Below are 24,481 nucleotides of genomic sequence, written 5' to 3'. Positions count from 1 at the left end.
ATTTCTTACAAATGTTCTAATATGATTATTTTGAAAAACATATATTTGTGGTAACTTATTTTATATATAATATGATTGCCGAACAAAAAAAAACTGAAAACTGAAAAATAATAAAAACAACTATATATTTTCAGTTGGACGCACATGCGCGAAAGTGTTAACTCAACCTGACGTTTTTCTGTTTATATTCTATTTCTTTTGTTTTTGTTTTTTGAAAGAATTGTATTAAACTAGGGTTGGCTATATATCAAATACTGTAACCGAATGAGAAGAGACGATTTACCACGAACGATTTTAATTTATTTCTATATACAGGGTGTCCCAAAAATGTTGTGACACATTGAAATGGGTGGTTCGGGAGGTGATTTGAAACAACTTTTTCCTTTACAAAAATGTCGGATGGGGCTTCGTTAAGGAGATAGTAATAAAAAAACCCGACCAATCAGAGCGCGCGGATACCGTTGGAGCGCCCGTGGTAGTGAAGGCTACGCGCTGAGCGGCCGCGTCAATATCCTTCGATGCACGTCGAGTCACTTGTTCGCGTACGAGAGCGGCTACCTAGCGCGTAGCCATCGCTATCGCGACCGCTCCAACGGTATACGCGCGCTCTGATTGGTCAGTATTTTCCGTTAATATCTTCTCAACGAAGCCTCGGACAACAATTTCGCTAAGGAAAAAGTTGTTTCAAATCACCCCCTGAACCACCCTTTTCAAGGACCTCCAACATTTTTGGGACACCCTGTATATGGTCGAAGATCGAAGGACATTGACTCTGATTGGTCGAGGTTTTCTCTTAATATCTCCTTAACGAAGCCCCATCCGACATTTTTGCAAAGGAAATTGTTGTTCAGAATCGTTTCAGCTACCCCCCATTTCCGGCTCCTACGCGAGTTTTGGGACACCCTGTATATTCCTACAAGTCTCACTTGTAATTTGACTAAAGGCAATCAGAAATATTCACTGGGACGTATTATACGTCCCGCTAGGGGCATTAAGCGACACTATTTCGTCAACTAAGATCTAATATTAGCACGAACGCGAAAAAAAAAAAACGTTTCTGTAACTACCACAGGAAACTGTCGGATGATGCGTCGCGGTGTCGTTGGTTCTGTTGCTTTTGTTCGGAGAACGGTCGGGGAACAACAAGGTCACGCAGGTAAAATGGCAGTCGCCGAGCGGACTCCGGTCGCGTCTCGATTATAAGCTCTTACGGTCCTCGGAAATTACAGGAACCGCGCGAGTTGGACGAGGAAGTGTTGCTAAACGCTCGTCGAGCATAGTTTCGAGAAACCGTGGGTCTCGAGAGAGCGATATCCTTCGGTCGATGTACGCGTTTACACCTGGCTAAGAGTCGCCGACAATCTGGTTCGAGACTTCGAGCGTCGACCCGAGGAGCGCTCGAGATCGAAGAGGCTGACAGCGGTAAACGCGAACGATTCGCGGTCTCTCGCTTCCGAAACCGTTGGGATTCGAAATCGTTTTCAATGGGGATTTCAGTGATCCTGGATCCGAAACACCGGAAATAATCTTCTTCGGTTCCTCGTATTCCGCGTGTGACACCGCTTTGCTCGAAGCTGTCTGTCGAGATTAAAGATTGTTTTTTCAATGGGAATCGATTGATCCAGGATACGAGGCGCCGGAATAATATTTTCTCCAGCCACGAGAATAGGAGATCACGGTCGTGGAGAACGAGTCTCCGTGAACGAAAGTCGGCCGTTCGAATTTTCGGCATACCGACTCGTGGTGAGGGAATTCCCCACGACATCGGATTGGTCACCGTTCCCCGGGTGGCCCACGGACGCGATAGCGATCAGACGAGAGTGACGCAACTGCGCGGCATGATAACAGATACGGACGTTAACCGTTCGCGTTCACGATCTGATAAACGGAACGGAATTGTTCCCGAAGTTGGACGATTCGTATCGGTGGCCACGTCCGATTACAGTTTTAGTCTGTGCCCGGTCCTCTCCGCGGAATCTCGCTGGCAACGATGAAAATGGAGGTAAGTGCGCGGCACACGCACGCGCTCAGACCGAAACCAATCTTCTATTTGTTTGTTATTTGTAAATCAGACTGTTTCTCGAATAACACGTTAGTGTCAATGTCTCGCTTGTTGCGCAGTGAAAGAAACACGAAAGGTGACAAAGTGCGGTATATACTTATCGCGAATGAGATAAACACAAGGTTCCTTTTATCATTGTTAACGAACAGCGATACGTCGTACATTGTACGAGATAATAATACGTTATCTAGGGAATTGTTTGTTACGTTATAAACTCGATATGTTAACCCTTTCGACCCGACTTTTCTCTATTTCGATTCTATTAGATTCTTTTTCAAAAAGTAATTGTATCGAACTAGGGTTGGTTATATGTAGACTGCGGACATCTTTATGCGTTTATAGGAAATTTGAATGTGCAAGTAAAGTTCGTGTTATAATATTTGCGGAATAAAATAAATTCCTATTTAGATTTAATTTTTCTAGGCACGTTCCCGAAGATTTTATTTTGCATAAAGATGTTATACAGTGGATATAGAAAGTATTCGTACACCGATCAATTTCCAAAAAAACTGTGTAAAATTGTAATTTATTAACTTATTTTTTATAAACAATGACATTCTACATATTCTCGGAAATCTCTAAAATAAATATAGTACAAAAAGAGTAGCTATTTATGTAAGTTGCGAAATTAACAAGAAAAATACAATTAATTGATAGAAATATTGAAGCAATAAGTATTCGCACGACTGTTTAATTTTTAAAAATTCATTAAAAAAAAGAAAGAAATTTACATTAATTTATAAGTATATAATACTTCCTTCGTGGGATTTCTTTTTAATTTTATGATTATTGTAACTTTTATAAGCATTAAATTAACTAAATTATTAGTTATTGGAAGTGGAATCTTTTCCAGTCCTCTATTAGAACCTTTTTTAAAAGTACTTTACTAGAAATTTGATGTTTTCTAATTCGCACGGAGCAATAAACTAATGTGTTTACGTTACAAACTCCGCTGTAAATGGCTCGTCATAAGAATCGTCCAAATACTTATTGCTTCTACACTTTTACCCACTTTTCCCACTTTTTTGTTAATTTCACAAATTATATTAACACGTTGTTCGCCACGTCACCCGTATATACTTTTCACTGAAGAAATAAAAAAATTAATTCCGAGGATTAAGCATCAAAGGAAATGGATTTAAATGAAATTCACGAGTCTTGATGAAGTTACAAAAATAAATACCACGATAGATGTTTGATTACGTACTCTGCAATAGTATAAATGATATTTAATCCTAACAGAAATTTTCAAGAATATTTGTCTGGCAGTGAACGTGTTAACTAGTAAATGTTGTTTGGACTATATCTATCTTGGAGACTTCCGAGGATATGTAAAATATCATTGATCATAAAAAAAGAAGTTAAGGAAAGTACAATTTCACAGAAAAGTTTTTTGGAAAATTGATCGGTGTACGAATACATTCTACACCCACTGTATGTCAAAGGCTGTGTAGTTGAACAAGGAAACTCAACTGTAATTTTGCCGAAGGCAATCAGAAATATCCACTGGGAACACGTATGTCCCGCTGGAGTCGAAAGGGTTAAATAAATCAAATTTACTCTTTTCGTTAAAATATATAAACTGAATGATAGTCACGCATGTATTGCGATAGCGAAAGTACTATAGCGTCCGGATATTAACACGAGTTGACGCAGTCACTGTATAACGCAGAGGCGATTATTTGTTGGTATCAGCAAGAGTAAAAGTAAGAAAACAAAACGATAATGCTTGGCCGCGTACCTTTGGTCGATACCGTAATTACAGTGGTAATTTTTAATGGAAAAACAGATTTCATTATACTCGGTAATTTACTGTTCAAAGTATTTCACGAACTTTTTCAAACATCTACTAATCGGTGTCGCCGGGTGTTTGATAAACGCGACAACGTTTTTGCGTCGAGCAATCAACGAATCGCTGCACGTATCCGTCGTTAGTTCAATCAGCGTTATTATTACCGTCTTCGCAGCCTAACTAGGCCTTGAAAGCAAGATGCGTTCCACAGGTAGGAATTCGTGTTCTTGCACTGTTATTTGCCTCGAAAAATGGACAGGGCGACGTAACTTTAGATAGTATACGATAATACCGATAGAAAACGCGGGAAAAGAAAAAATTAGAAACGCGTGTAAAGTGAATTCACGTCGATATTGGACAACGACGTCTTACGCCATCGGACATCGTTACGTTTTGTGCCTCTGAGTATAGATATAATATTTATTAAAAGTCGCATCAGCGATTTATGGTTAGTTTCGTTCGTTAGAATTTCTTTAATAGGTTTACGTCCCTGAGGAATCTAATGGCTATTTTATCGTCTTTCTATACGGTTAAAATATTCCATCGTCGTTTCCTGTCTTTCATGCTTTCGTTAGTGTACATTCCATCGGTATATGGAGCTGGATTTCGCGCGTTTCACGAATAGCTGTGTCTGTTGTTATTCCACAAGGTTCTAATCGTCGCTAACAATGCTCGGCAAGTTAATCTCGATGTATTGGGAAATAGAAACGCGCACGACTTTATCTATGTTTGTTGTTTCCATCGATTTCCAAGTACCGCTTCTTCATTGATGATTCGTAACGTACAGCTGTACAGATACGTTCTATTTTCTTCTTTTTCGATGAATGACGAAGAAGCAATCACTTCTCGACATTGTAATTCGTTCTGTTTTATTTCGATCGTGCACCATCTCCCAGCCAGGTGTATTCGCGTCGATGTTTATCGATATAAATTACCGATTCGATCTGATCAGCGGTACTCCTAAAGGTCGATTCAGATTATACGACACGGACCGTCATGTTCCGGCAACGACACGACAAAACATTAAAATAGGCGTTTTAATAGAACTATTCACACTTAACAGACACCGACCTGAACGTTCCGTCAATGGGAATAGTGTAAATACTTGAATAGTTCCATTAAAACGCGTATTTGAATGTTTTGTCGTGTCGGTGCCGGTATGTGTCGTTATAGTTTGAATCGATCTTAAGATGGTAATTCGTCAACGTGATCTCAAGCCTCCGGAGCGTTGACCAAATACGTTTCTAATTATGCTTTTGCGTACAAAACGTTGCGTCGTGACTGAGAAAGTGCCTTGGAAAAGATGTCACGGTCCCGTCTCCCATTTAACCGTGTGCATTTCGAGATTTCCTTGCCTGAGAGTGGTTCGCCCGAACGAGACGCACGCGAATTCACACGCGCCATTGGTAGTGGTTAGTGGTGCTCTCGAAAGACTGGTTGGACGACTATTTAAATGAATTTTTACGCGATTTTCGCTCGACAGGTTCCGTTTTCAGTGTTGTTCCGTAGATTTATTTAACGAAGGATCTTGACCTCGCTCTATTGTTCTTTGATTTATGAGAGAATGGGTATAGGTTAACATAAATCTCTATTAAAAATGACTTTACTCGAAACGAACGACTCCCACAAAATCCGCCGGGCGACTGACTGTTCTTCGACAAAAAAGAAACAAAAAAGGTTAACGAAAAGAGCGACGATGTTCGCGTGCCACCAAAAGAATGCCGATCGGCAAATTCTTACAAAACAAAGTGTGAATCGAACCCGAGACACTGCCTGGCCCGTTCGCGATCGGCGAGCGACAAAGAATGCCTACCAGCTAATTCTTGGAATATAAAAACTGAAATTATAAATAATTTAAAAAAAAAAGAATCTGAGAAAAGATCGAATAATCGAGAAATGTTTGCAAAAAGGAACAGACGTTATGTATTTTTCCAAATATTAGGTTGTCCCAAAAGTTTCATTCGCGAGTTGCACTCAATTATTTTACGTGGTCGTGTTTATATAAATAGACAATCTAATTTCATCAATATTCGTATGTGTGTGAAGTTAGCCCCGCACTTTTCGAATTTTTAGTTTTTCTTTCTTGTGCCGTATTGTGCTATATTTGTGCTGAATTGTGCCGTAAATAAGAGATCGATAACATCGATAACAATTAAGAAAAGAAATCGAACCAAAATTATACTAGCCCCGCACTTTTGCCGAAACAAACTTTTTTTCTATAGAAAGATGCGTACCAACTTGTGCTACATCGCGCCATTGATAGAAACTCGTTATCTCTACTCATTTTGCAGATAAAAAATGTTGAATTTTAAGGAATACAAAATTTAATATACGCACAATTTGCGAACGGCGACAGATTATCAAGTTCTGCAAGTTGTGCTAAATTGTGCAACTTACAATAACACGAGACGTATGCGTTAAAAATTGAGATTAGCTCGAGGGTGAATAAAATTTAACAAAAATAGGTGGCGGCGATTAAAAATCTTGATCGTTCCGAATTTTCTTTGATTGTGCCGGATTGTGCTAGACTAGCAAAACAACTTTTCCTAATTACAAAATCTCGTCAGATCGGCAGATTTCGCGACGTTGGCAAAGTTAGGAATCAGACTTTAAGAATTTGCATTCGCATTCGCACGCGCTCGCGTGTAGCGGAGTGCAGTAACGCCTCGATAAATGCACAAGCTCGGGATGGAAAGTGTGCATTTATCATGGAGTTCCCACATTCTTTGATCTTTGCCGACAGCTTCGGCTTATTTCGCTTATTTCTTTCCTTAATTGTTATCGATGTTACCGATCTCTTATTTACGGCACAATTCAGCACAAATATAGCACAATACGGCACAAGAAAGAAAAACTGAAAATTCGAAAAGTGAGGGGCTATCAAAAATTTTGTTTTGTTCTATTTTCTTGAGTACGCTTTGACTTACAGAGTTCCGGTTTACGGCACGATACGGCAGAAACGTAGCACAGTGTAGCAGAATTTAAAAAAATCAAACATTCGGAAAGTGCGGGGCTAACTTCACACACATGATATTCATGTTGTAATAGTAATGCAGCAAAATGAATCGTGCACAATTCAGTAATGTAACATAAAACATAAAATATTGTGCATGTATTACTTATTAATAAAGCGAAAGAAACTTTTGGGACAACCTAATAGATTATCGAGTAATTTTGTTCACACGCGATGAACCATAGCGAGCTATAATTTAATTGTAATATAGAGTCGTATTCCAGCAAAACGTAAACGGTTCGGTATTTATTGAATTCCAACAGTGCAATTATCGCACTCGAAGGTATCGTCGTATAGGTACTGTATATTTTTTAGCAGCATCGTTGCCGTTGAAACCGAACGACATATTAGGTATGTGGGTCGTTGTTGCCTTTGGGATGGTTAGACTCGTTTTCAAAAGCGGTTCGGCAGGTGTTTCGACGCTGGGAACAACAAAGGAAAACAGCTGTTGCGTTTCTAGTCGCGCCCAATCCCGAACGATTATGATAATTATACCAATCTTTCGAAGCGAATTTTTTAATTCTTTCGACACGGTGAATATAACAGTATCACTGGTTTGATCGAAAATTGTCTCGAGATACCGAAACCTCCGCAATCCATGCGTTCGTATAATTTTGATGCGTAGTGTGCATGACTTTTCGCGCACAATTTTCTATCAAAAAGAAATTATTTGTCATCGCTAGACTGCGGATATTTATGCAAACTAAAATCTTCGCGAACGTGCCTACACAAATTGAACCTAAATAGGAATTCATTTCATTCTGCAAATATTATAACGTGAACTTTACTTTCAATCTTTTTTTATATTCTTGCATATTGTCAGGATGTTGTAGTCATCACCAAATATTCAATAAATGATCCCGAAAGTTTCATAAAGATCCGGTTGATCCATTCGTTTTGAAAAATTCGTAAATATATGCCTCATTTTCAGCGTCCTGAACCAAGTCTTCCTTTCGATTCCAAATTTCTGTGCTCGAAAGATTACCTGGTCGAAACCGTAGCAACGAATCGACAGTGATCTACATTTTCCTAAAAGGTTCACGGTTAACACGACCAATTACGTATGCATATCTAATCGAGCGTGCAGTCGAGAACACGGCGAGGGTCACTGACCATTCTCATCCATAAATAGACACCTATCTCGTTAATTTCTCTTAAATTCAATTTTTTTACATAATTTTCATAGTACTTTTTGAAATGAATTTTATCATTGGATCCTTTTGAATGTTATCATTGAAATCCTCGTAAATGACGAGAACGATCGAGGACGATTTTACGATCGTTTATCGCGGACGACTCTCGCGACCTCGAAATTGCGTTATCCTTGATCGAAATCGAGTGCATCATCGGTCCGGAATTTAATGTCGGCCATCGACGGTGATGAAAACCGGAGGATGTTCCATCGGCGGTACGAACGAGAGGCAGGAAGATCCGTGGCCCATTTTTTTTTAGAAAGGAAACAGGCACGGGTTACAGTTAAGCAGCGACGCTAGTCGGTGTTCAGTTTTCAATGAGCGGCATTCCTTGCTGCTGGCCGACTACAGCTGCTCGCCTGGAAACCCTTCGAGAACCCGTTTCGAGTAATATTCGGTTCTTACGCGGAAGTGCGGACGAAACACCTGAGCGAGCTTGCTTCCTTCGTGCCAGCTTTCCGTCTACCTTTCCTGTCGCCCTGTACGTCGTACCTTTCGATCGTTCGTCGATCGTTTGTTGATCGTTCGTTTCGCAGCTCGGTTGTCTCTCAACGCTCGTGGAATGATCCCTGTGTTTAGGAATCTGTTCTCCGATCTGTGCTTCGTTCGTTCGAGTCCCAGAGAAAGGTTGCTCCTCGCGTGTAACTCTGCCCAAACGAGAAGTGGACGATTTTCTCGATTTCAGAGGAGCTGCGTGTATCTTGGACAGGCGAAAGTCAGGTGAATCTTGTGAATTCCTTTCTTTTTCTTCTTCTTCTTCTTCTTCTTCTTTTTTTGTTTTAATATTGAAAAATTGTCGTGTACGTTTTAAAATTTGCACTCTTACACGTTGAGGCCAGTTTTAAAGAATCGCTATCGGCTGTGGTATCGATCGATAAAGCTAGATTAATTCGATGATCAAAGATAGCGCGTTGAGGTAGTTCCGTGAATTTTTTTAATAGATAATTTTAACAGAACATGGCTCGATTGTTCTTTGATTGAATACCAATCGATTACTCGGGCGAGCTATTATTCGTTCAAGGTGAAATATATCTTTGCGTTATGATTCAGACTGCGGTGTTTACCGAACAAAGAACGAGTTAAAGCTGTTTATCTCTTTTGTTCGTTATTTTTATCGGAATGGAAATTTTGTCTATCTTCGGTTGGAAATTACTACCGACAGCAACGGTTTTGACAAATAGCACCGGCGAACGGAGAACACGAGGGATTGAACGCATGGCGGTCGTGTTCAGCTTTCTGGAATTCGCTTCCCGTTAGCGAGAACGATCGTCGCGAGATGGTAGCTTTGAATTCGATTCGTTTCGCGGTTTGTGTATGTTTGTCGTTTCCTTTTTGAGTGTGACGCACCTCGCGAGGGATCAGGGACCTTTTACCGCGGTGGTTCTTGACTCTGAACGTACCGAGACTTCACATGTATACCTATTCTTACCGTAACGTTAACCCTTTGCACTCGAGACCTTTTTTTTCTGCTATCTACCAGCAACTCGAGATGTTTCTTAATGTTCTATTGCTATGAGTTCTAAGCTATCTAGATTTGAGAATAAGGTCACATTTACCTCACCGACAATCATTTTATTGACACTTCGAGCTTCACAGAAATGAAACCTAAAGGAAACCTAGTGATGACTGAAAGTCAACTCTCCAGTGCAAAGCGTTAATATTAATAAATAAACGGTGATTTTTACAAAGAAATTCTTAGCTCATTAAAAGAGATTTAACGTTAAAAAGGCTCTGATCTTTCCTCTTTGACTCCCAGTATAGGATTGTATCACATGTTTCTATTTTGTTTAGCTATAGAGAACTCGGTAGTGTTATTTGTGAATTTTACAACGATATTACGTTTAGCGTTAACCTTCCGTTCCCCTGGAGCCCCCCTCGACACCGTGACGGTGTTCGAGGACCAAGGAACCCGAGGATGAGTTCCGTTGGCTAAGAACCACTGTACCGGTGCAACAGGAAGGCTCGTAAACCGTGTAGGTGGCAAGGAAACTGGTGTTTAAAGCTGGTCGCACGGTTCGCGTTGAAATTAGAATCGTGGTTCAGGTTGTCACGGGGTCAGGTTGCACCGTCGTTAATTTAACAATCGGAAACACCGACTTCTCTAATTACACGAGCCTGTGCGACAGGAATATTCGTAAAATGAAAAAAAAAAAGCCTGGGAAGAAGGCGAAAGATTCCCGTAATTCCTTTCGTTCAACGACCATTTCTTATCTTACTTTCGAAGCCGGATGCATCGATAAAAACGATTAATCTAGAAAAGCAATTAACGAGCAAACTAACAGTCGGTTGAAGTAGAACTCGGATCAGTCACGTTCTCCTAAGTGGAGTCCACAATACAGTCGTTATCCTCGTTTTAGCGGTTATCTTCGATATATCTAAGGATTTTCTAGATTGATTCGTTCGATTGTTCGGATCAGAGAATGGTAACGATATCAATAAACGTATAATATTCAAAGAAAAACACGTGGAACTTGATATCGGATAGCGAAACTATAATTCTTGTCGAAATTCGTGTAAAGTCTTCTAATCTCAGCTGTCACAAGTTTACCAAATACTAACAATGGTATTCGCATGGTACTGGCTAGAGATCCTCGTGTTGAGACGGTTCGGACAATTCTCTGATTCAAAGGGAAAAGTAGTGGACTTTATAGGTTCGGAAAAGATAGAAAATGGAAGCATAGGAATGATGAATTATGAAATCATCGGTTATCGAAGGAAGGAATTTGAAATGTTTGCTGCTAGAGATTGACGGAGGATGGAGAAGAAGGCAGAGTTATGTTAACTGAAGGAAATACAAAGATTATGTTGGCGTACAACATATCTCGCACTACCTGAAAATCTACGCTTACGCTACCGTCCCCCGATTGCAATCCCCCTTGTAATTCTCCTAAAATACCACTCTAAATTACTCGCATTGATTGAATTACTGTTAACTTTGATTCGTTTTGGTTACATGGGACAGGCAGAGCACAGGTTGGAGCAGCTGAAGAAGGCGACCGACAGAATACAGAAGGAGATCGAAGAGGTCACGGAGAGGGAGCACGAGCTACGAAACGTGGGTAGCATTAAGACCACGTCCCACGAGACGGTGGATTCCAAGGTACGCTTGAACCTCGACGTACGTGCACGTAAAAGTGTGTACATGTACATATATATTCGTGTCGGCCGTGTTCAAGGTCGTTGAACGAAAGAAAGAAAGAGTGAGAGCCTGGCGTAGTCCTTGTAGGGACGGAATGCATCCGACAACGTAGACGAGACTGTATACAACGTACGTCCATGAACGACGAGGACGATTAGACGCGGTTACCGATTTAGTCGCTCGCGACACACGCGTTGCAGTTTCGTCAGATTACGTGACTAGAATTGTTCACCAATAAAAATTAGATCTGTTCGGGATACCCTGTACACCAGTGATGGGCAAAACCCTAGACTTCGAAGAAATCTGAAGTTTGCCGATGTGTTTCTCTCGTTTCCTTCTTTGGAAAATGTTCAACAGAAGAAACGAGAAATCGGCAAACTTTAGATTTATTCGAAGCCTACGGTTTTGCCCATCACTTGTACACTTCAACAACGTCCTCTTATTTGGAATCGTTTGCGTAGAAATATTTTCATACTCGTCTCTCGATACACGGTGGGTGTAGAAAGTATTCGTACACCTATCAATTTCCAAAAATACTGTGTAAAATTGTAATTTATTAACTTATTTTTTATAAACAATGACATTCTACATATTCTTGGAAATCTCTAGAATCGATAGATTACAACAAAAGAAAAATAGCTATTTATGTAAGTTGCGAAATTAACAAGAAAAAAAACAATTAATCGATAGAAATGTTGAAGCAATAAGTATTCGCACAACTGTTTAAAAATACTTTACTGAAAATTTGATGTTTTCTAATTCGCACGGAGCAATAAACTAATGTGTTTACGTTACAAACTCTACTGTAAATGGTTCGTCATAAGAATCGTACAAATACTTATTGCTTCTACACTTTTACCCACTTTTCCCACTTTTTTGTTAATTTCACAAATTCTATTAACTAGTAAATGTTGTTTGAAAGAGTAGTTAAGAGACTACAATTTCACACAAAAATTTTTTGTGAAATTGATCGGTGCACGAATATATTCTACACCCACTGTACATAGTTTTCGGTATTTAAAACGAGTAACTTGACGTTAACACTAACTTGACGACTAAATATGTATATAGATCGATTGCTCTTTAACGATGTAAATAAGAAATGATCTCACTGTATTACGTACTAACGCCTTCACGCCGGCGTGTAACACCGGTGGCTCACACTCGCGTGCTATCTGGTGGCGTACACCACCGGAGCCGCCCCATGGCGAGAAACACAAATAACAGGTCGGCGTGAACGCGTTAAAAAATGAATACTGTGAAATAATTTTTCATTCAGGTACATTACTAAAGGGCAACGAATCTCGGTTATCTATATATTTTGACAATTTGTCGAGTTTGTTTTTCAAATAATATAATATTGTATACGTATTGTATAACGAAATAATAATGTTCGTTCGTTTATTATACAAAGTTATTGCACTACTCCTTAGTTATTACTAGCTTATTTCCGTTCTTTTCATCATCGTCTTGCATGACTTTTGCATTATTTTAATACTGTTTGCAGTGTCTCTTACTTCTCATTTATCATCTATCAGATAGATTCTATCTCATCTTCTCACTCTAGCTCGGATACCTCGGGTTTGCTAAGCCCGTACTGTAACCATAAACACCGTTACAGCCCCTGAGAGTGAAATAATAACGTAACGTAAAGAAATGGATATATAAATATTTTTAATGGGTTTTCATAACCCGGCTGGATCTATGAAAATATCTTATCTGCTGATACGTTAAAGCAAATATAACACCGATTTTCTCACACATGACGCGATTATTGTAACTGATAGTAATAGTTAAAAATACGGCTTTCGCGTTACTCTATTTCTACCGTAATAATAGTGCGGATACAGTCGCGAAGCTTGTTTCAACTTTCGCGCGCTATAGGCTGTACAGCCTATATATATATTTTTTTTTTTAAGTTATAAGGAAACCCCAAACAACGGTGAGACAACTAATTATTATATAATAATTACCTTCCCAAGTATATTACACGTTTGCGTTATTTTGTCAGAAAAAGAAACCTAGTAATAAAATTCTCATTTCTTATCCGGCCACAGTATTTGATTTATATCCGATCCTAATTTAACACGGTTCATTTTTCGAATAGAAACGAATAGAATTCTACTGCCGACAGGTACGACGGATGCCGCAGGCTTTAGCTTCGGGCAAACTGAAGAGGACGACGTCCACGCCTCAAATCCTGGAAGCGGTTAGTCCGTTGACGCCGCCCTTAACGCCAAAGATGACGAACGGGGTGATATCGAGTCGCACCACCCCGACGCCACTGCGTTTCGCGACGACGCCGAGCCAGAAAGGGTTGATGCACAGGTTTCTCGCTACTCGCGGCAAAATTTATAAATCCAACACACCCCCTAACGACGTACTGACGCCGTCTACAACGCCCACGATCGCGCTCAACCCGTTGAGCATCAAGACGTTCAACAGGAGTCTCGATATTCAACTCGAGCCGGATGACGAACCCAAGAAACCTCCCGTTAGAAAAGGATACGTTCCCGTCGAAGAAAAAATCCAGAAGGAGCTGCACGAGATGAAGCAGCGCGAGAACGAGCTCAGGTGTGAATTTACTTTACTGTACAGGGTGGTTTTTTATTTTACGAAGAACAATCTGTAGGACACGTATATTAAGCTGGCGTAGCCATTTCAAAAGGCCAATGCTAAATTAACACGACATTTTTTTGCTATTTATCTGCTAATTATTTGCCAAGGAATTAATTTTTTTGCTCCAGCCGTTTTCGAGAAACAATGACTATGCTAGCGTAATATTAAGCCAGCGTAGCCACTTATGTATATCTCTGTACCTAACAGGGATATCAATTCCATTTTTGCAGCATATTTTTTTGCTAATTATTTGCTCTTAATCCACCGAATATGAATTTTTTTGCTGCAAGAATGGAATTGATATCCCTGTTAGGTACAGAGATACATAAGTGGCTACGCTGGCTTAATATTACGCTAGCATAGCCATTGTTTCTCGAAAACGGCTGCAGCAAAAAATTAATTCTTTGGCAAATAATTAGCAAATAAATAGCAAAAAAATATCGTGTTAATTTGGCATTGGCCTTTTGAAATGGCTACGCCGGCTTAATATACGTTTGTAGGACATTGGTATAGTTGCATAGTTTCCTAGAATGAGTGTAAAAACCGGCAATGGAGGAGTAGCTGAGACGATTCTGAACCATATTTTCCTTTGCAAACATGTCTGATGGTACTTGGTTTTTGAATTATTAACGAAAAACTACAGACCAATCACAGCGCCGGAATAGCGCGAGCTCTGGTGCGACCTGACCATAGCCAGCCAATCCTGACTGGAGCCTATGCTCTCGCGGCTAAGCGCGCGCCACTCAGGACCTGTGATTGGTCTGTAAGTTTTTCGTTAATGATTCAAAAACCAAGTACCATCCAAAATTGTGATTCAGAATCGTCTCAGCTACCCCCCATTTCCGGTTCTTACACTAATTCTGGCACACTCTGTACGCATAAATATTTCTATTAACGAAAACTACAGTTAACAATGTATGAATACAATGAGACAAGATTAATTTCTATTTCTAAACTGTTGAATGAATTTTGCTTCCATTCTAACATTACTGGATCGAATTGCAGCGGAGGTAAATTATTACGCGCATGTTTAAATATGTTGAAATGGATTCTATATGTATTAAATAATACATAATGGTTTGGATTTTTAGATTAATGCGATCTCAAATGTTAGCAAAGTCTCAACCGAATTTGTTGGACATCGGAAACGACAATGATTCTGACATTTACGACGGTTCGAGTTCGTTACGAAGCGGTACTTCGTCCAACACGTTAAACGAGGACGAAGTAGAGAAAGAAAGCAAAGGGAAGCACAAGGTATACATATATTCTACAACGTATAAAGTATTCTATTATTTGGCGCAATCTTTTAAGCAGACGTTAAAAAATTTACAGCCTAATCCACGACGCCGAAGCACCCTGATAGCGCAATGGGAGAATTTGATAGCTGCGAAGAAAGAGACTAACGATAACGGCAACGAGATTGATTTGAACGTTTAAAATGTTTCTACATCTTGTAAAAAAGTGAGCAACTAATTCACTCCTCGCTTTTCTACCGTTTGTGTTTGTAAGTTGTATTTGAAGCAACTTAAACGGATGGCATAAACGTTAAAAAATGTGCTACGTCAAGCCTTTTATTCTTGAAGCACGCACGTTTCTCGTGTCAACGCGTATCATCGGTTCTATTCATTTACTCGACTCGCGAGTTAATTTATTTAACATTACGAACAATATTTATTCAAGAATGAAAGCATTACCTGATCGATTATACGTTATACTTAGCGTTTTCCTCGTTTAAAGCTTTCAGTATTAAAAAGCTAGCCACGTAAACAAAAAAAATTACTACTTCCTTTGTATGGGTTAAAAATTATACTTAAGTATTGCAAGCATATATTCGATATATCCGCTTGTTATTTGTAATATATCTTTCAGTTATATATTATACATTCACATGTAAACGATTACGGATCCTTAAGGAACTGATTTTAACATGTGGCATTTAACGATATATCTATTGTTATAGCAACAATATCTATTGTGTACTTAATTAATTGTAAAGAATAGCGATATTTGATTTACTTGTATATGTGATAGTATAGTTAAAAAAATGATAATGATAAAAAACAGTTTATGCAATTTTTATAGAATTAATAAGATACATTTCTCAAAGCATGCCTTTTTCTTTTCCCTAAACAAAATTATATGATAAAAAATAACAATAATTTAACGTTGTACACGTGCACTTATTTTTAAGTACAACTGCATTTATCAATACCTCTACAATGAACATGACTTAACCTAACTCGATGTACAATGTACTTTATGAAAATATATTATGTGATATAATTTTAATGTGTTATTATGTAATAATAATAATAATAATAATAATAACAAATTACATAAAAATCATATCATAATAAAACTGCATTTATCAACATATACATATATATAGCTATATACAATGAACATAACCTAACCTATTCCTATACACAATATACTTTATGAAAATATATTGTTTTGCAATATCATTTTAATGTGTTATTATGTAACAGTAATAACAAATTACATAAAAATCCCACAATAATATAAAATCTACTTCGAAAATATGCTTTCTCTATGCGAATAATTACGTATCGACGAACATGAGCGAACCTAACGAACGATGCAAATGATACCAATTGACACCAATGTCGACGTTTTTCCACGTGTTTTCAAGTGACATATAGTAACCATGAATAACTCAGATATAACAAAAATAACAAGCTTGGAAATTGAGATTTTATTATTAAGAAATTTTGTTACTGACGAAGGTAAATAACTGATTTGAAACGATACGAATATATATACAGATAGTATTAGGTTATATTCTATCGTTTATATTTTCCGAGATTTTCTGTTATCGACAATTTTCTTCGTTTCAGTTTCCGAATTGCCAGTTTGTATAAAAAATATATTAGATGGACGATACGAAGATGTGATAAATAATGAATTCTGTTCGCATTTGATGAAATCATACGACAACGATAACTTTTGCAATTTGATACATACCAGTATAGAGAAAGAAGTTGCCACGCGTAATTCTTGGCTATATGTAGGCGCAGCTTCTTTGCTGTATTTTATTCAATGTAATTGGACAGGACCGCTAGACAACAAAGACATCGAACATCTGAAAAGTCAAGAAGAGAGAGCGCTTAAAGATTTATCTTTACATGATGAATGCAATACAAACGTCAAGAAGCCAGAGCTTCTTTATTTTTCTAAAATCATATTTTCTAACAAAGTATTACAAAACACTTACGAGAGTTGTATTTGGTGGTTGTTTAGAGCGAATCTTTTGCATCAACATGTATTAAACGAAAATTCTGGTGTGATATTTGACGAGACAGAACAATTGATTATCAAAATTGAGGATCTGTCTTTGTTAAAAGACACCTACTGTAAAACTCTGTTTTATCTTGAAGCTGCGCAATTCTACTTTTATTATAGAAGGATTCAGAACTCAGAAAAATATCTTGAATGCGCTCAGGAAACAGCAAAGTTAAGTTTAAGCCTAGAAGGTGCTCTAGGTAAACGTACAAGATATCAACAGGACGAGAAAGCCCAATTATATTTAAAAACTGATCTAAAAAAAGATCAATTTCATTTTAGACATTGCGAAAATTTACCGAAATCTCTCGACTTGAACGACGACGTTAGATTAGAACGCGTTGAATTTTCAGAAAATATAGAGCATATCCAGTTAGGAACAGTTGAAGAAGCTATTATATTGGCAGAATAGTAAGAATATATTTTAACTTTTTATTAAACTATTCTTAGAAAAAGGAATATAATTTACTACATATTTTACCTTTAATAGCATGCAATTGCAATTGTCGCAACCAAAGGATAAATTAATGGACGAAGAAGTTAAACCATATCTAACTGTACGTATTATTATTATATGAGTATTATTATTATTTCACTCATATAGTATCAATTTACCGAGAATAATTGTTCGATAGGCTGTAATAGATAGTACAAAAAATTGGTCTTTAAAAACGACTGCTCTTTATCATCGCTGTTCTCTGGAATCTGGTGGCAAAAGAACCGTTGAACGGTCGATGATGCAAATGGAATATTTAATACACGAATTAAAAAATACAAAAGTTTCTGTTGCGCATAAAATGGATATGTTTTTCGCGAGTGGCCTTAAACCTGTTTGGGTCTTAGAACAAACATGGGCGCATTTAATGCTAAGCCTGGGATTGGTAAAAGGAGCTTTAGATGTTTTCTTGAAACTCCAGTTATGGGAAGAAGTAATTGCCTGTTATAATACGCTGGAATTGAAACATAAAGTATGTTTATTAACTTATATTGCTCTCATTTTATATATTCGCAATAGATATTTCATAAGTATTCTATTAATAATCTTAGGCAGCAGAAATAATTCGTCAAGAAATAGCTAAAAAGCCGACAGTTCAGTTGTGGTGTTTACTGGGTGATGCAACTGACGATCCTAATCATTATGAAACAGCATGGAAACTATCTAACGAAAAAAGTAGCCGGGCCCAAAGACATTGGGGACTGTTTTACTTTTCAAAGAAGAACGTGAGTAACCGATGCAACATTCAAATTTATATTAAAAACATAAGGTCGCTTTACTTTTCAGTATAAAGAAGCTATACCACATTTAAAATTATCGGTTGAATTGAATAACATTCAAGAAAACATTTGGATAAGGCTTGGATTTGCAGCTCTGGAAATAGAGGACTGGAAATTGGCTGCAACTGCGTATAAACGTTACTGTGCCTTGGAACCATCGGTTTGTATAACTTTGTAATATTTGTAATTTAACATGAAATATTTGGCATTCTAAGACATTAAAGGTTAATGATAGACATTCGAGGCATGGAATAACTTGGCAAAAGCTTATATAAAACTGGGTGATAAAGAGAAAGCTTGGAGATCTCTTCAAGATGCTATAAAATGCAATTATGACCGTTGGCAAGTTTGGGATAATTTAATGATCGTTAGCGTTGACCTAGGACACTTTTCAGAAGTACGTAAATGTAATAGATGAAAAAAGATATTGAAATTCTTTGCTTCAGAGTTCAAACATTTTTAATATTTTGTACGAATTTTGGATTATTACAGGTAATTCGATGTTATCATCGTATTTTGGATCTTAACAATCACCACTTAGACGTGCAAGTTCTCGATATACTAACGCGGGCCATATTAAATAATATAAATGATTCCGATGGGAATCCCTCACAAAAATTGCTTTCGAAAGCTTTAGAGTTATTTGGAAGAATTAGTTCCTCCATACCTAATAATTGCCATATTTGGAGAATGTATGGTCAGCTTACCGCTCTTAAGGAAACGGATATAGATAATGAAAAAGCAGCGCAATACTTGCAGCAAGCACATCGCGCTGCTGTTTCAGATCCCAAATGTTTTCAACAAGAAGAATCGATACAGAATGTATTACAGTTATGTTCTATATTAGCAGAAATGTATTTACGCTGCGCATCTAATTGCGAAATTAAGAAAAAACGAACATTGTTAGCTAGTGCCAAACTGTCTCTCCAAGGAGTAGTAAAGAAAGTTAAAGATCAAGTGTGGAATAACGACGCTGTTCCAACACGCTTGCAAGAAGTTGAAGACTATTTAAATGTTGTAACAAATGAACTAAAAAATATAAAACTGTCGAATTAAATTTTAAGATGTTTTTCGAATATGTAAAATATAGAAACGTCGTGTATCAAAGTATATGTATATAAAGAAATGAAGTTTCACATCCGCTGGATAGCTATTGTTTCGTTTGAAACTATGTAGCTTCGTCAATGTTAACGATATCGGTATTTAATAAATTTTAACGATATTCTTAAAACGTGAAGCTTGTCGAATATGTAAAATAGAAAATCTCGATTCATTGAAGCATCTATATAGACGTAATCCTTTAACGACATCAGCGTTTTGCAACAAATTAAATCATATCACGAGGAAGTCTAAAAATTATAGAAATATTATCATACGGTTGATTCATAGTGATAATGTTACTTATGTTGATTCATAGATTTTACCAATATTTCTAATTTTATTTAGTTAAAAAAGGACGAACAAACTTTTTTAAAAATTGTCCTAATAACAGACAATTCGGAAAGTCCATTATACTTTTATTTTAGATGGCATTTGCTGGAAAAGTTGTGTTAATAACAGGAGCTAGCTCTGGTATCGGCGCTGCGACAGCTGTTCATTTTGCCCAACTTGGGGCGTCGTTATTGTTAACAGGTCGTAATTTGGAGAATTTAAAGGCGGTTGCTGAAAAATGCAAACCTAGCAAATCGTTTATCGTAACCGGAGAAATAACTAAAGAAACCGATGTTAAAAATATTATCGAATCTACCATTAAACAGTATGGTAAATTAGATGTTTTGGTCAATAATGCTGGCGTATTGGAACATGGAAGTATAGAGACTACTTCAATGGAGCAATACGATAGGTATAAATTTGTACTTTCTAAACATTCAACTTCTCAAATAATTACATAACAAAAAATGTAAATATCACAGGGTATTCAATGTAAACGTACGTTCTTTATATCATTTAACAATGCTTGCTGTTCCACATATAAGAGAAACTAAAGGTAATATCGTAAACGTGTCGAGCGTTTGCGGATTAAGATCGTTCCCAGAGGTTCTATCGTATTGCATGAGTAAATCAGCTGTCGATCAATTCACAAGATGCACTGCTCTCGAGCTTGCATCAAGACAAGTATACGTTATACATAGAAATCATGAAAAAAAAAACAATTTCTAAATCTTTTAGATAAAATAAAAAGTTTTGTGCAAACATTATACTTATTACTTTTCTTTATCTAGGTTCGAGTAAATGCTGTGAACCCTGGCGTTGTAATTACGGATCTTCATAGGAGGAGCGGTATGACGGACACGGAATTGAAGGAATATTTCGAGAACAGTAATAAAACCCATGCGCTCGGCAGAACAGGAGATGTTACAGAGGTCGCGAAGGCAATTGCATTTTTGGCACACGACGATGCTAGTTTCATAACAGGTGTAACTTTATCCGTCGACGGAGGGAAACATGCTATGTGTCCCCGTTAACTTGTACTCAAAATACCAATCATTGTTATTGTTATATTTATTATTGAAGAACCTGTTATACTTGGAATGTGATACAATATTAAGATTTACCTCAATAACTGGTTATTTGCTTCATTTTTGCAATGTACATCAAAAACGTAAACGTTGTACCGACGTCACAAATGCACGTACTACCTTAACGGTTTAGATTGGTAGAATTGCATTGGTACACTGGATTTTACCAATTAGAAATTCAAACACATTTCGCGCCAAATGTGCATTTGTGACGTCACGACAATTTGGTCTATTGATGATCCGTATTTCGTACGAGACAAAATTCTACGTAAAAATACGTAAGATTCTTTTGATCGTTTGCATGATGAAAGATGCAACTATTATTAATCGATTCGAGAAATTTTTTATACTGAAACTATAACAACATTGCTTTCGGTGATCATATCGTAAAATGCGTCGTCAGTTGAAGATATGATGGCATAGTAAACAGAGCGGGGATAAGTGTTGAACTTCAGATGTTATACACTCTATGTATTAAATCACGGTTTATGATTGTTAGCTCTTCGCATGATCAATTAAAGATTATGTAAGGTACAGAATCGATGTAAGCAACGCAATTGCGTGTTGCACAGAACTGTTTTTCTTTAATAAATCTGGCGTCGTATAAAAATCACGAAATTTAGAGGCTGGTATGAAGGGACTGAATACGATCGGGAATATGAGATTATAGACTGAACGGGGGACAAATAATCTGTAAAGAGAATATATTTTGTACAATTATTTGATTATTCAAATCTTTGGGCTTTTCTTTGACAAATTAGAAATGATTGTTGTCGACAATGCTATAAAACTAACGTTCAATTCGAACTAAGGTATACGAATACAAGATATAATTTTACGATAACCTTTAATACAAATTCATTTCACAGTTACGGTGTCCCTAAATTCGAGAATTTTGCTTTGTTAAAAAATCGATTGTACGCGGATCTTATCAAATAAAATAAAAAGAAAAAATTTACGCGCCGCATACTATCTTCGCCAATAATAAATCATCGAACACTATCTAAAGAGAAGTATATATGCACATGTGGCCGTCGTACTATCAACATTTTATCTTTAAAGTATATTTCGAGGCATTAATCTTACATTGTAGCTGCAAGTCTGACGTGACGCTAACGACGCTGCTATGTCTGTCAAAAACTTACCGTATTTCGTATCTGGATCTGTGATCAAAGGTTTTGGCAGGGGTTCCAAATCTTTAGGCATACCAACAGGTAGGTCTCAAAATTGACATTTTCATTAATTAATTACGATATCTCTGAATTAACGAGAAACGATTTGAAATTGATATCGTACCGCGGAAGGTGGTCTACAATCCCACATGAAACGTTCAGGATCATCAGTCCATTGGCTTAATAATAATTTCGTTCTATACGTACAAGCAATTACTATCGCATTCTCGAGAATATCGTAGTTATTGAAAATAAATACCTATATCCATTAGTTGAGAGAAAGTCTCGAATCTTTAGCAAGCATGCATTAGTTTGGTGGGAATATATTATGCCTACGTCGGCTGGTTCGCACTCGGTAAAGTGTAGTAACGTAACGAACGACTTCGTTATTGTAGCAGGATCAGACCTGGAAAGTAAAGCAATGGGTTAATTCTTACATTTCCAAGAAGAAAGTCACCAGCTCAGCCGCCAATCAAGATAACTGCTCGAAGGAGAAGAGCCTGTGATTGATGCCAAAGCTGGTAACTTTCTCCTCGAAGGAAAGTTAATATATATAGATAGATACTTACTGGCGGGAAAACAAAAATAATTTGGATCGAATGTCGTACTTCTCATCTCGTCTTTCATAATTTATATTACGAGAAATATGCGGGTACTGCAAATTAAAGATTTGTAAATAAAATGTAAAACATTTTAGCGACGTTTGACACTGAAGTTAATGCGTTCTATGTAATCGAGCAACAACCTTAATTGTTCGTAGCAAATCTTGAAGATAAGGTAGTCGATGCGTTACCTGGTGATCTTGATAATGGAGTCTATTATGGATGGGCTTCTTTAAATGGAGAAGTTCATAAGATGGTCGCAAGTATTGGCTGGAATCCGTTTTACAAAAATGAAAAGAAAACGGTGGTATGAATTCAAATATAAAATATGTATTGCGTATAATTCGGTATTCGATGTTTCACGGGTTTAAAGGGTGTTACATTGTCGATAAATTATTGTAGGAAGTCCATTTCCTCCATAAATTTGAAAATGATTTTTATGGAAAGCAAATTAAAGTAATTTTCACGGATTATATACGACCAGAAAAAGATTTTACTTCTGAAGGTAAATAAATAAATAAATAAATAAATAAATATATTTCTATATAAATTGTTTAAAGTTTAATTTACTTTCTTTTATTAAAGTATTATTTTATCATTTCAGTGGATTTAATTAAAGCAATAAATAATGATATCGCTATTGCCGAAGAGAAATTGGAGCAACCGGATATGAATGTTTATAAAAGTGATAAATTCCTACTAGAATAATGCATTTGTATAACAAGTAATATCGAATCGTGTACAGATTAGACTCAAGAATCGATTAAGAGATCGTTCGTAGAACATGAAAATAATATATTGATATCTAACTTGTTAGATTTTGAAATACATTTAGCTAGTTAGGAATATAGATATGTATAAACTGAATCCATGCATTTTGTTATCGTGTGACGTAAAAAGATGTAATTGAACGAAATTATTTGTATTATATTTTTACTGTAGCATTTATACATTTAAAGCTACATTTAAAACTGTACAATGAATAAACATCAAATTATTACATATATATACATATACCCCTCCCAAAAAATGATTAATGTTCAACTTGTTCCTGGTGATGATGATGACGAAGGTAATGAGGATGATGGAGGAGGTGGCGGTGGTGGTGGTGGCGGTAAAGATACCCAAGGCATATTCATTCTCGTAGGAGGCTGTGGCATTTGTGATTGCCAAGCCATATTGGGATTTCGAAATCTTAAATTCGGGGACACATGTGTGCGATTTTGGAAAGGTAATTGTCCTGGAAGAAGTTGTGGACCTGTATTAAAGGGAATTCTAGGATTCAAAGGCATTGCTGTGCCATCTTCATTATAGTAGTTATGTGAATTATAAAAATTGTGATTGATATTATTTACATTAGGGTTTGCATATTGCACAGATTGTAACGAAGTTGGGTACATCCCGTATCCATATTGTTCGTTACTTCCTGGATGTAAACCTCTTGGAATGGATGGCCAACTATTTTGATAAGGATGTACCCATAAGTTTTGCGACTGACTTTCAGTCTGTATGGACGAAAATTGTCTCTGACCTCCTCGTGGATATCCTTTTCTATTTTTTTGCGTATTTCTATTCCACGGGTGATTCGATTGCCAACCAGCGGTGGGACCTAAAAATATTATCATATCAGGATCAATTGTACATATTGACTTGGTACAAGACACTTACTCGAAGCACGTTTTCGTTTAGATGGAACGTCTGTTTCATTTGTATTAGTTGTTTGTTTTGCTTTTAATTTTTCATAATAAGCTCGTTCTTCTTCGTCATCGGAAAATTCCAGAGGCTCGTC

General features: G+C 37.2%; 5 protein-coding genes across 8 annotated transcripts; 4 read left to right on the top strand and 1 right to left on the bottom strand.

Moving 5' to 3' along the window:
- The first annotated feature begins 939 nt into the window (after positions 1-939).
- LOC128895955 (uncharacterized) lies at positions 940-16,041 on the top strand. 2 transcript variants are annotated; one of them, XM_054159006.1, is made up of 5 exons: positions 940-2,002; positions 11,023-11,160; positions 13,334-13,773; positions 14,910-15,075; positions 15,154-16,041. In XM_054159006.1, exons 1-5 carry the CDS (start codon positions 1,991-1,993, stop codon positions 15,256-15,258), a joined length of 861 nt encoding a protein of 286 aa, XP_054014981.1. In that variant the 5' UTR covers positions 940-1,990; the 3' UTR covers positions 15,259-16,041. The 2 variants fall into 2 exon arrangements, with proteins under 2 accessions (XP_054014981.1, XP_054014982.1); XM_054159007.1 differs by lacking the exons at positions 940-2,002; positions 11,023-11,160 and adding an exon at positions 13,006-13,141.
- Positions 16,042-16,368: 327 nt separating this feature from the next.
- Positions 16,369-19,684, top strand: LOC128895954 (tetratricopeptide repeat protein 27). The gene is made up of 8 exons (XM_054159005.1): positions 16,369-16,568; positions 16,680-17,535; positions 17,615-17,681; positions 17,760-18,092; positions 18,172-18,345; positions 18,407-18,559; positions 18,635-18,796; positions 18,892-19,684. Exons 1-8 carry the CDS (start codon positions 16,490-16,492, stop codon positions 19,453-19,455), a joined length of 2,388 nt encoding a protein of 795 aa, XP_054014980.1. The 5' UTR covers positions 16,369-16,489; the 3' UTR covers positions 19,456-19,684.
- Positions 19,685-19,837: 153 nt separating this feature from the next.
- On the top strand, positions 19,838-20,956 carry LOC128895959 (3-oxoacyl-[acyl-carrier-protein] reductase FabG-like). The gene is made up of 3 exons (XM_054159014.1): positions 19,838-20,242; positions 20,313-20,514; positions 20,622-20,956. Exons 1-3 carry the CDS (start codon positions 19,926-19,928, stop codon positions 20,862-20,864), a joined length of 762 nt encoding a protein of 253 aa, XP_054014989.1. The 5' UTR covers positions 19,838-19,925; the 3' UTR covers positions 20,865-20,956.
- Positions 20,957-21,450: 494 nt separating this feature from the next.
- Positions 21,451-23,694, top strand: LOC128895957 (riboflavin kinase). Of its 3 annotated transcripts, none has more exons than XM_054159011.1 (6): positions 21,451-21,611; positions 21,788-21,931; positions 22,012-22,132; positions 22,851-22,999; positions 23,095-23,197; positions 23,297-23,694. In XM_054159011.1, exons 3-6 carry the CDS (start codon positions 22,045-22,047, stop codon positions 23,398-23,400), a joined length of 444 nt encoding a protein of 147 aa, XP_054014986.1. In that variant the 5' UTR covers positions 21,451-21,611; positions 21,788-21,931; positions 22,012-22,044; the 3' UTR covers positions 23,401-23,694. The 3 variants fall into 3 exon arrangements, with proteins under 3 accessions (XP_054014986.1, XP_054014985.1, XP_054014987.1); XM_054159010.1 differs by having other exon boundaries at positions 21,485-21,730; XM_054159012.1 differs by lacking the exon at positions 21,788-21,931 and having other exon boundaries at positions 21,485-21,730.
- Positions 23,695-23,732: 38 nt separating this feature from the next.
- Positions 23,733-24,475, bottom strand: LOC128895958 (probable inactive serine/threonine-protein kinase slob1). The gene is made up of 2 exons (XM_054159013.1): positions 24,361-24,475; positions 23,733-24,301 (listed from the first exon to the last, which is right to left on the bottom strand). The coding sequence occupies exon 2, from the start codon at positions 24,090-24,092 to the stop codon at positions 23,733-23,735; it is 360 nt and encodes a 119-aa protein (XP_054014988.1). The 5' UTR covers positions 24,093-24,301; positions 24,361-24,475.
- Positions 24,476-24,481: the final 6 nt, after the last annotated feature.

Source organism: Hylaeus anthracinus, unplaced genomic scaffold, assembly GCF_026225885.1.
Source record: "Hylaeus anthracinus isolate JK02 unplaced genomic scaffold, UHH_iyHylAnth1.0_haploid 5, whole genome shotgun sequence".
NCBI lineage: Eukaryota > Metazoa > Arthropoda > Insecta > Hymenoptera > Colletidae > Hylaeus > Hylaeus anthracinus.
The sequence above is the reverse complement of the archived record's forward strand: the minus strand, read 5'-3'. Positions and strand labels throughout refer to the sequence as shown.